At 38.4% G+C, this 12627-nt stretch overlaps 1 protein-coding gene across 1 annotated transcript; it reads left to right on the top strand.

The window, feature by feature from the left end:
• The first annotated feature begins 129 nt into the window (after positions 1–129).
• si:ch211-112c15.8 (tumor necrosis factor receptor superfamily member 25) lies at positions 130–11679 on the top strand. Its single transcript, XM_063016034.1, has 9 exons — positions 130–187; positions 3682–3804; positions 3932–4066; positions 4210–4288; positions 7613–7656; positions 7866–8057; positions 10072–10124; positions 10491–10512; positions 11369–11679. Exons 1-9 carry the CDS (start codon positions 130–132, stop codon positions 11677–11679), a joined length of 1017 nt encoding a protein of 338 aa, XP_062872104.1.
• Positions 11680–12627: the final 948 nt, after the last annotated feature.

The following is a 12627-nucleotide window of genomic DNA, read 5'->3' as shown; positions in this document are numbered from 1 at the left end:
CCGTATATCAATTCTATGCAGAAACGCTTTAGAGTTCTCTGGGTCCAAGCTTATTTCAGATGGTCTGAAAGACAGTGGAAGGGTGTGCTGTGGTCAGATGAGTACTTGTTCAGCTTGTCTTTAGGAAAAATGGATGTTGAGTTCTCGGGGCCAAAGATGAAAATGACCATCCAGAATGCCAACATCTGTAATGGCTTGGGGTGCATCAGTTAATATAGCAATGCTGACTTGCATATGTATGACAGTACCAATGACACATAGATATATCTTGGGATTTTAGAGAGAGTTGCCATCAAGCTGACGTCTTTTCCTGAAAAGTCCATTATTATTTAGCAAGGCATTATTCTGTAGGTGCTACATTAGTGTGGCTTTATAGACACAGATTGCGTGTGCTTGACTGACCTGCCTGCAGTCCAGATCTGTCTCCTATTCAAAATATATGGTGCAGCATAAAGAGGAGACTCGGACAACCTTGAACATGGACCGCCAAGCAGCAGATGGCTCGTATCAAGCAAAAACGGACAATAAGTCCACTTGCAAAACTGCAGCAATTAGTTTCAGTTCCCAAACCATTAAAAAGTCTATTAATATGGGAAGTGATAGCTCAGTGGTTAAGGTACTGGACTAGTAATCAGAAGGTTGCCGGTTCAAGCCCCACCACTGCCAAGTTGCCACTGTTGGACCTCAACTGCTCAAAATCGTGTTCAGTCATAATTGTAAGTCGCTTTGGATAAAAGCGTCTGCTAAATGTAAATGTAAATTGTTAAAAAAAAAATGATGGGTCTCAGTGATAAACATGACTTTTCTTGAAGTTTGACTATCAAACCACTTAATATTTTTGTCAAAATTGGCACTATATTGTGATGCATTAAATGTTTGGAAAATGCAGGTATTTGAAGTTTAAATGCTGCTGTGATTTTGGCTTTTTGTTTATGGTTTCTTTTTGATGAGTTACTTCAAAAGCACTTGTCAGGCTTTACAGTGGCATATTCACTGCCAATTTACAGTGGCATATTCACTGCCGTATTTAGTCTTCAAATCTGAATAATAGAGACTGTGAGCAGCTATTTAAAACAACATGTTTTTACAAAATGGCTATGAAGAAATAATTAGATGTTTTATTCACTGGTAAGTATTTGGAAATGTCTTCATTAGTCTGTGTGTGTGCACTGATAATTGTTTTTTGTTCTTTAGGCATTTGCTGTAATAGCAGTGTTTCTCTGCCAAAGTGGAGACTGTAATGCTGTTTGTACAAATAACAATATTTCAACTCTGATTCGTGCTGAGAACAAGACCTGTCCACCAGGTAAATGAATCACTACCGGGGGTCATGTCATAAATATTGTTTTTGCAATGTTGATGAGTTTAATTGAGTTTACTATTGATAGCAGTGGTCATTTTATTAGGTCAAGTTGTATTAGATTTTTTGTGAAAAAGTCCTAGTTAAAAACTAAATTAGATTAAGAATCTGTCTTGGCCGCTCAGGTGGCGCAGCGGTAAAGTATGCTAGCGCACCAGAGTTGGGTGGCACCTTTCCGACTGGGCTGGGCGGCAGCATGAACAACGATTGGCTGTTGTTCAGGGTTAGAGGGTAAAAGAAGTCAGATCATAGGTCCTCATAACTGGTGCAACTGCGGCCCCTGCTGGCTGACTGATGGTGCCTGCACAGGGCTGAGGAATAATGCTGATGGGAGTGTGGCCCTCCATACACAGGGAACTGGACTCGTGCAGGTAAAAAATGCAGTCTGTTCTGACAGCCAAAGGGGGCGTATGTCAGTTGAGAGGCGTCCTCAGTCAGCGGTGAAGGGTCGAATCAGTATAGAGGACGCAATCAGGGTAATTGGACACGACTAGATTGGGGGAGAAAAATTCTGGGAAAAAAGTGGGAAAAATAGAAAAAAAAAAAAGAAAAAAAAAGAAGAATCTGTCTTGACTAGAATTACACTGTAAAAAAAGGATCTGTACATCTTAAAATACTAATACTCAGAACATTCAATGAAGGACACAAATGTACACAAACCACTTTTCTTCATAATAATTGTGATTGGTCATAATAAGTTCTAATAAGTAATCTAAGGAAATAAATTTAAACAAAAAGAAAAACTTAATGTGTCTCTGTTGTGATTAAGACGATGTAAATACAGGGGCCGCTCAGGTGGCGCAGTGGTAAAAACACACGCTGGAACCAGAGCTGGGATCTCATCGAATCTCAGCTCTGCCTGCCGGCTAAGGATGAGCGGCCACATGAACAGTGATTGGCCTGTTGTTCAGATATAGGCGGGACTAAACCGGATGGGGTCTCTCTCCCATGACTCTGCTGGCTGGTTGATGGCGCCTGCACAGAGATGAGAAAAGAGTTCTCTCATGGTGTGTCTCTCTGTACACAACGCTGAGCTGCACTGCACTCGTCAATGTGTAGGTGATAAGATGCATACAGCATGCTGCCCTCATGACGGAGGGGGCGTGGGTTAGCTTTGTTCTCCTTAATCAGAGCAGGGATCGGCATTGGTGGAGAGGAAGCATGACGCAATCGGGCAATTGGACGCGCTAAAAAAGGGAGAAAAAGGGGAGAAAATGCATAAACAAAATAATTTAAAAAAAGACGATGTAAATACAGTATATAAAATTATGTAATTTTTGTTTGAGAGTTTAGCATATAGAAAACTTAAAATACAAGTATCTACAAATATCACAATTATATTTGCAAACAATTCCACACTTATGAAGTGTTATACTGTAAAAAAAAAAGGCAACCAATAAATAATAAATAAATAAAAAATACATATATACATACATAAAATGACAAAAGCAATATTTGAGGAGAGCAACAACTGAGACGTCACCTTTTGTGATTTATGGATTACTTTTAACCATAGGATAAATATCCTCTCAGCACCTCTCAGGTTACAGTTTGTCAAAATGACCAGTATTTTATGTTTTTGTAATGAATGCACTCAAACTAGCCCAATTTATACAGAAACAAAAAGTTACCTGCTATAGTAAAGTAATGGATCTTTTCCAATGCATGGTACACTATGGTATGGTTTATAAGTTTAAGTTTATAAATCTGTGATCCTACATTTATTGGTTATTTTCATTGATCTGTAAGGTACCTAAGTGCCCATTATAAATTGGCCAGAGTCCGATCGGCCTGAAGTGGATTGCATTGTTGGAGTGAGAAACACTGAGGTTGCATACATTGTCAGATGATTTGATCTGGGAGTTATTAAGAGAAATGAATAGGTCATGGATTGGGGACTGATCTCCAGGAATACTATCGCTATCACTAGCGCTATCTTGCAAAGGGGGTCAAGCCACAAAGATGTATAACGTTTATATATATATTAATGAAGAAACTTTCTGCAGCATTAGATTTTAGGTTGCTGTATGTAGGTATATATTTGGCCCTGTATATTTTTTGGAAAACCTTTAAAAACACCTGAAACAACTCAATATGACAATATACAGTATATTGTTATTTTATTTCAACAAAGAAATATGTGACATTACAGAACTGCTATGACACGCCTGTCTTTACTAGTGTATGTAAACATTTGAGTTGAACTGTACATTTGGAGTTACAATAACTTTAATATAAGAGATTTATGCTTTTCAAACTCATTTTGCAGTTTATTTTGTGTTGCTTTGTGAGCTTATTGTAAATCCGTTTTGATTTTTGAGGCTACTACAAGTTCTGTACAAAGAAAGGCACTATATTTTGTGACCAGTGTGGAGATGAGGAGTATGCTGATGTAAAACATAGCCTTCAACATTGTCAGCCGTGTCGTCGTTGTGACACTGTGGGTAGGTAAAATGAAAAAGAAAAAAAAAGTTGATGTTCTTTTGTTTACTGCAGACTTAAAGCTTGTATTTGTTTGTGTATATATGTACAGTATGTATTCTATGATTAGAAGTACTGTTTTGTTTACAGAAACTGAAATTGTTAAAAGTGAATGTACACCTCTAAACAACCGGGAATGCAGCTGCAAAGATGGGTTTTACTTGGATCACAGCTCACCTGCACTGTCCTGCAAAAATTGTGGAAAGTGTGAAAACTGTACAAAATGTAAGTAAAATGCTGATGAATGAATTTATTATAGAGTACATATCCAAAAAGGTGTCCTATTAAGTGTCACATCAAGCAATACATGTGAATCATAACATTCTGATGTAAGAGTATATGGTTTTTTGTGTCTTATGGTTCTTCAGGTCCTACATGTATAAACTGTGGTGCTTGTAAGGGCGGTCAGTTCTTGGATCAAAAAGGGAATTGCCGGTCATGTCTAGAGTAAGAGATATCATTATTTCTTTCCATCTCTATGCATGTAAAAGAACAAATACTTATTGAAAAAACACCATTGATCAAAATAGAAGTATTATACATTTTTACTATTTTTTAAAAATTTTTTTAACCTAAAGTCAAAGTGCTATTAACCTGATGAAAAGATGTTAAAAACCACTGGATTCTGGTTGCATAGTGGTAAAAACACACACTGGAACACCAGAGCTGGGATCTCGAATACATCATATCGAGGTTCAGCTCTGCCTGCCAGCTGGGCTGAGTGGCCACATGAACAATTGACCTGTTGTTCACATAGGGGTGGGATATTAAGAGCTGGATCGGGACTCTCTTATTACTAATGCAATTACGACCTCTGCTGGCTGATTGATGGCGCCTGCACAGAGACGGGAAAACAGTGCTGTCAGGGTGTGTCTCTCCGTACACAGTGCTGATCCACATATATGCACTCGTCAAAGTGTAGGTGACAAAATGCATACGGCTGCTGCCCACGTGTCGGAGGGTGCGTGGGTTATCTTCGTGCTCCTCAGTCAGAGTGGGGATCGGCATTGGTGGAGAGGAAATTGGGCAATTGGACGCGCTAAAAGGGAGAAAATGCATTAAAAAAAAGTTTAAAAGTTGATCATCATTTTTAGTTACTGTCTGTTAGTAGTTTGGAATGTTCTTTCTCTGTCCATGTAGGTTTCCGTCATGTACTCCAGTTTGTCATTATATTTCAAAAACATGCAGACGTTGTATTGGCTGCTTCAAATCAAGTCCAAAATGACAATATATACTGGGTGGGACAGGTCCCGAAATTGTCCTCCCCAAACATACAGATGTGAAAATAAACATATTTCACTCATTAGCTTTGTGGAATGTTATGATCCGTCAGTGTATATATCCAGGAATGTTTTAAAACATCAGGAACCCCAAAACCCCTGGCACATTTGCCCCATTGCTTTCAATTCATGGCTATGACCTTGCTTCAAATCAAAGTGAGCATGTCCCAGAAGCATGGAAAAGCCTGTCTGGCTGCTCTAAATTGACACTGAATAAATGTGTGAGTGTGTGTGTGTGTGTGTGTGTGTGTGTTTGTGTGTGTGTTTGTGTTTGTGTGTGTGTGTGTGTGTGTGTGTGTGTGTGTGTGTGTGTGTGTGTGTGTGTGTAGTCCTGTGATGAATAAGCTCCCCACCCAGTGTATCTAAGCATTACCACTACAGTCCTCAGCAAGGATGAGTCAACAGAGAAGTAGAGAAAAAAATGTGTTCATTGAAAGGTACCTTCTCATTTTGTTATTTGAATTACTCCTATAGAGGGTAATAACTGGGGATTACACCACCTTAATATCAAACAATGATGCCTCGTATTGCATATGGGCATACCTGAGCCGAATCAATTTTGCTCTGAAGAGTTGACTCTGGGTATCGACTCATTTCTCACTGCATGGAATCTGTGAATTGATTCCTTGTCATTCTTTACACTTTATATGACCTTAAATGAGTTCATAGAAGCTCCAAACTCCTAATAAATCAAATGTATTTGATAGGTAGACAAAGTAATAAGTAAAAGATGTGTTCAGGTAAAGTTGAGTCTGTAAATCTGTTTTTGTTCAGTAAAAATCCAGCTAATGTGAATTTCAGAAGAACCCTACCAGCCATGACCACTTCAAACGTTAAGGAAAGTTAGCAGAAAAGTTTCAGATTCTGTTAGATTTTTTAAAAGGTAAATCTGGTAGCATTTAGGTTAGTGGGTTGTGGGTTTCCTGTATACAGGACTGAATGTGTTTATCAGAATTTCCTGCCATTTTACAAAGTTGTGCTAATCAGCTTTTCTGAAGAAATGTCACCTCCATAACACACATCTGTGTTATATACTCAGAAGCTATCGAGGGTTGTTCATGAAAAGTAAAGAAATGTACCGTATTTAAACGCATGATTTATCTATATATAAAAATGGCTAAAACCTGAAATTCAGTGACCTCTTTGTTATAGACGCCTCCACTTTCCAGTACACACTTGCTGTCATGACATCCCGGTGTGGTTAGATGTGTCTAAAGGTTGAAGGGTAATTGAAGGGAAAAACAAAGTGTTTCAACACTTTGCACATCCATTTTGCGTAGTTGTTTCTTGGTTACGGCTTTATGACTAAGCTGTGGCTTCATAAAGTGATTTAAGAAGAGTTGGCTTTCTGTGACGGTCACACTAGAATAAAACTGACTCTAGGGTTAGAGGTAGAGGTTAGGGTTAAGGTTAGGGTTAGGGTTAGGGATATATCTGGTAAATCCTCTATGTGTTATGTTGCTTTTTATATGGGGGGGGGGAGGGGGTAGACAAAATAATACAAACTGACAACAATACAATAATGATGAATGGCAAAATGTAAATGTTTAGGGAAACACTCTAGCACAGCATAAATTATACATGAAATACTCCTATTTAAGTAAATAAGTAATACGTTTTCTTTTAGTTTTTCAACTGATAAAGGAGGTACATCAATTGAAATTCTTATAATGGTTTCCAAATGTGATGATTTAATAGTGTTCATCTAATAACTCTTTAATTATTTTATCAGTGTATAAAGTGCATTTTTATTTGGAAATATGAAAGCAATGCAAAAATAGTTTACACCAGTATACCAGTGGTATATGATCTGCCTGTCCTGTAACAATTGGAACCAAAGTGTAAATGATGACTTTAAAATCCTAATAAGTTAAATAAAAGCTGATCTCAGATCAGCAGTAAATAAACAGATAGATATTGCTTTAGGTATGCCTACGTGTGCTAAACCACTTAGAAATTTATAAGCAATTAAAAGAACTTTAAAATCAGTCATAAAAAATACAGGTAACCAATGATACTTCTGTCCAGGGCTGATATGAGCCATCGATTTGACACATTTTGTGTAGCATTATGACACATTCACTTCATCTCCAGTATTAGACAATTATACACAAATTGAGTCACAGTAGCTGTTGGTCCATACTAGACGCCACAGGCTTTATATCCTTTGGCATTGTTAAGTCTTGGCGACTCAACAACTTGTTGGCAGTTCATAACTTGTCCCTCTTTGGACCACTGTCAGTGGGTACTCAATGCAGCTGCCCATTGCTGTTTTGAAGATGCCATAACAATTTGGCCAGTTATAATCAGTCAGATCTTTAAGCCTGATCATAAGTGTTGCATTCAACAAACCCTGACTGTGTTTGGACTGATCAGTATTTAAGTTTACAGAACATACATGTTCGTATGTTGGTTTTATTATTTAGTTTTTCCTCTTTATCCCAGTTATTTATATCTATATTATTGTTTCTATTTTCTTTTTTTATTATAGGAACTATTGTCTGGACAAATCCTGTCACCCCTTTTGTAAACGAGGTAATAATGCTACACTTATATAAACACAAACACTGCATAACATACTGTATTTAAATACACTTCAATTGTAATTCACATAATTTTTTGTTATGAGGAGGACAGTAAATTGGGTTCTACCACAACGTACCATGTGTTGAGTAAAACATGTGTCCAATAATTGTAATACAATTGAATAATAAAACAAAAATCATGTGTTTGCTTATTTTTAGTGCATCCTCCTAGCTCAACATGGCTCGTGGTATTTGTGATCATCCTGACCGTGTTGCTATTGTTAGGACTTCGTCTTCTCCCCTTTATTTGTAAGGCCTGTAAAAAAAGACAGTTTTGTTGCTGGGGGCAAAAGAAGGAAAATATAAATGTTGGACAAAATGAAGTTCCACTGAATCCACCGACCTTACCAGGTAAATATTTTACATAAATACATATGTAACTTTATGTAAATGTTTGGTGTTTTTTGCCCTGATTTGTATAACCTGCGTTTCTGGAAAGTTGGGACATCAAAAGAGTAAATATGCCCCAAATTACTGCATATACCATGTAATTAATTGCATTAATACTTGTTTATCTTATTAAAAAACCATAGACATTATTATGAAGTAGGTTTGCCCTGCTACAGGTATTGGCTTTTTTCTTTGAATCCACACCAAATCCAAATCCATAAAAAGCAAGTTTGAACATACTTTAGCATTATTTCACTAAGGGCTTTATCATGTAGCTCTATCTGGTACATACAGTTATTTCAGAAAGTATTCAGACCCTTTGACATGTTGCACACTTTGTGTTGTTAAACTGGATTGTAAATGGGTATGATATTCTTAAATGTATTCAGACCCTTGATTTCATTCTCCAGTGGGGTACAAATTTGACAGTGACTTGGTGAACAGGTAGCATCCTGGGAGTTACTTAGTTCTGATTATGATTTATTGTAATTCAGAAAGTATTCAGACCCCTTGACATTTTGCACAGTTTGTGTTGTTGGATTTGATTTTAAATGGGTACTCATCATAGTGATAGTGAAAAGGTTTTTTTTTTTTTTAATCAGTTACATTTAAAAGCTTTTTCTTAAACGTATTTAGACCTTTGATTTAATTGTTGTTAGAATTTCAACCCTTTCAGTGTGCAACAACATTTATGGGGCATCTCCATTAGGGTAGAAACATGACATAGTTAATAGGAGTTCCTAGTTCTGATTATGAATATATCTATTGTAATGTCAGTAGTAGTCTAGAGATGACATTGCTTAATCTTTAGTTTATACATGTTAGCAATGTGTAGGGGGCGGCATGGTGGCTCAGTGGGTAGCACTGTCACCTCACAGCAAGAAGGTCCTGGGTTCGATCCCCAGGCGGAGCGGTCCGGGTCCTTTCTGTGCGGAGTTTGCATGTCTCTGTGTCTGTGTGGGTTTCCTCTGGGAGCTGCAGTTTCCTCCCACAGTCCAAAAACATGCAGTCAGGTTAATTGGGGACACTGAATTGCCCTATAGGTGAATGGGTGTGCGTATGGCACCCCGTCCAGGGTGTTACTGCTGGGATAGGCTCCAGCACCCCGCAACCCTAACTGGATAAGCAGTTAAGAAAGTGAGTGAGTGAGCAATGGGTGTAGCTGAAATAGCAAAACTCACTAATATAACAAGGAAAGTTTTGTTGTTATCTGAAAGAATTACAGCTCACGTTTCCAGCTCAGTGACACATAATTTAACTAATGAATTCATTAATTACTATTTTGTGGGTTTGTGTTGGAGTTGGAAGATTTCTCAGTTGTGCAGAGTGAGTGGCACACCATTTCTGTAACATCAGTTTTGGTTTATTGAGGAGATTCCTTTATGTTATTTTCTGAGTTGTAAAGTAAGAAAACATTCATGATCAGTCTCGAAAATCTAGGACTCTTCATCGAGTTTCTTGAAAACGAAATACGGTCTTTCCAAACAGCTCTTAACCGTATCTGTGTTGCAATCAAGTGGGTGTTTGTGATGGTGTCAGCAAAGCTGGAGGCTCATTGATGAAAGTCAGTGATAGAAGGATTGTTCAGCCGCTCGATCAGATAGTCAGTCTCACACGCTTCCTGTAGCTCTGTCAAATTATCACCAATATATAAGGTTTTTCTGTAACTGTTTATGCCTGTGACTCATTTAATTAATTTTTATATTTGTTGAAGTTCCCCCTGACATTTTTGAAGCTGACAATAATAATATGCAAAAAATTACATGGCCTTTTAAAATTGGGCGTGATAAAATGCTTGGCACATTTAATGTTTTATGTCAGATAGATATAAAACCTTTATTTTTATAATACTTGCTTACAGTGAAATGTGAAAATCTTCACTTTCCAAGAAGATAAAAAGAAGAAAGAGCAGTAATATCCTTTCTTTTTTTTCCCCTTCGACCCCCCCCCCCCCCAATTTTCTCCCCTAATCTAGTTGTATCCAATTACTCTAATTCTGTTATGCTTCACCTCTACCGATACAACCCTCCACTGCTGACTGAGGAACTTTACAACTGACACACGCCCTCTCCGACACGTGTGCAGTACCGACTGCCTCTTTTTACCTGCACGAGGCGAGTTTATATGCAGATCAGCCTTGTGCATGGAGAGCCACACCCTGGTCAGCATTATTCCCAAACCCTGCGCATGCGCCATCAATCAGCCAGCAGAGGTCGTAATTGTACCAGTTTTGAGGAACCCTGGTCCAGCTCATCCAGCTCGTCATGGCTTACCACTTTGTGCCACTGATAGGATTTCAGTCCATTTAAACAGAGCATTAAAAAAGCATTTCTAAACTCAGGATTGCATTAATTTTTTTTCTTTACCATTTACCATACATAATATTTTAAAAAGATGGGAATCCTGAAAAACCAAAGTCTGAGTTGGGAAAGGTCCTGTGTGGGTTTCCTCCGGGAGCTCCGTTTTCCTCCCACAGTCCAAAGACATTCAAGTGAGGTGAACTGGAGATATGAAAATTGTCCATGACTTTGTTTGATATTAAAAAATTGAATCTTGTAACCAGTAACTACCTGCCATGTCATGAATGTAACCAAAGTGTGTAAAACATGATGTTAAAAATCCTAATATATAAATTAATTAATTAACGCTGCTGTAACAATAAATGTAGAAAACAAATAATCAGACACAGTGGAAATGTGTGCTGTGGTCAGATAAAACCATGTTTAAGAAACTGACATGGAGACAAAATGGACCATCCATTTACATTTTCGGCATTTAGCAGACGCCTTTGTCCAAAGCGATTTACAGTACAGTTACAGTATATAGTTTGAGCAATTGAGGGTTAAGGGCATTGCTCAAGGGCCCAACAGCAGATCCCTGGCAGTGGTGGGGCTTGAACCAGCAAACTTCTGATTACTAGTCCAGTACCTTAACCACCAGGCTATGGCTTGCCATCTAGACTGTTATCAGCAGAAGGTACAAAAACCATGGCATGGTGGTGCATCAGTGCCAACAACATGGGTGAGTTGCATGTTTATACAACATCTCTTCCCAGGAAGTCATTATTCAGCAATGCCAGCCCTCGTTCTGCATAGCTACAATAGCGTGGCTTTGAAGACACCGAGTGCATGTGCTGGACTGGCCTGCCTGCAGTCCAGATCTGTCTCCTATTGAAAATGCATGGTGCATCAGATGACAACGACACTTTGTAAGCACTATTCATTTTATTTCAGTAACAGTTTTTCAAACGTGCATTATTTTTCTTCCAGCAGTGTACAGGATTGAGGTGGAGAAGGAGACCTGGCCATCGGCTGTGCTGTATGCTATCATCAAACAGGTTCCTGTACGTCGTTGGAAGGAGTTCTTGCGGCTGCTTTCTGTCTCGGATGATCAGATGGAGAGGGTGGAGATGGAGGAAAAGCTCTATTCAGAGCAGCAGTACATGATGCTGCGTCTCTGGAGCCAGAAGAGCGATGCTAACCTGGAGAACATCTACTCTACACTACATTATATGGACTTGTCAGGCTGCATAGAAGAACTGAAGGAGAAGATTCAGGAGCTGGAGGAGACCCACCTGGTTTAGAATCATCTTGGGTTACTTTAATTTTTTTTATCTTGGGTTACTTTTCTTCATAACCTAAGCCTTAGTGTTCTCAAAGACTGTACGAAGGGCACATGTGCAACACAACTGGCTTGTCTTGGCAAGTTATGCCAAATGAAGAACAGTTTGATGTTAAAATGCTTCTAATTTCTTTGTTGAAAGCTAACTAAGAGGCTCTCGGTGGCACAGAGGTCTAATGCTTCAAGTCCACAATAAAAACCCGAGTTCAAGTCAGGTGGTGCTGTCGGCCTGGTAATGGATGTGACTGAGTAAGGGATGCTGGATTGGGAACCCAGCATGAAACAGATACATCTGGGGTTACCTTCAATTTTTATTTTGTTGTTTTGGACCTAGGTGTTCTCATAAACTGTACATGTGTCTGAGGCTAAAGTTTAAGTGGACTATTATGTTTTTGTATTTTACACTTGATCATAGTGTATCTTTAGTAGGTAAAATAATTTCAGTGTCTATTTGCACCCTTAAAAAAGAGGGGATGTGCAGCAGCATTGGCGTTTCTTGATTTTGCTGAATGAAAGGCATGGCAGTGCCAACAAGAGCAGAGCATAAAATACAGTTTTTTATATTATTAATATTATTTAATATTATTTTTTATGTTTTTTTTTTTTAAATAACAGCTGTGCATACTGAAGTAAAACATGGGTAAAGCATGGATTAAATGCCAATAGGTAAATTGGTGGATATAAATTCCCATTGGGTGTGTCTGTCAATGGGTGATTGTACTGCATAATGCCCAGCAATGACTTTGTACTCTGTGTTCCAGTTTTGTGCTATTTTTTCGGAAACAACATAACTAAGAGGTACTCGGTTGGCACAGAGGTCTAATGTGTCTAATCCACCTTGTAAGCTTGGGTTTTAAGTTAGGTGGTGCTGCTGGACTGGTTGTGCACTCTGTAGACAGAACTGGCTGTG

This window comes from Trichomycterus rosablanca, chromosome 19 (assembly GCF_030014385.1).
Source record: "Trichomycterus rosablanca isolate fTriRos1 chromosome 19, fTriRos1.hap1, whole genome shotgun sequence".
Taxonomy (NCBI): domain Eukaryota; kingdom Metazoa; phylum Chordata; class Actinopteri; order Siluriformes; family Trichomycteridae; genus Trichomycterus; species Trichomycterus rosablanca.
The sequence above is the reverse complement of the archived record's forward strand: the minus strand, read 5'-3'. Positions and strand labels throughout refer to the sequence as shown.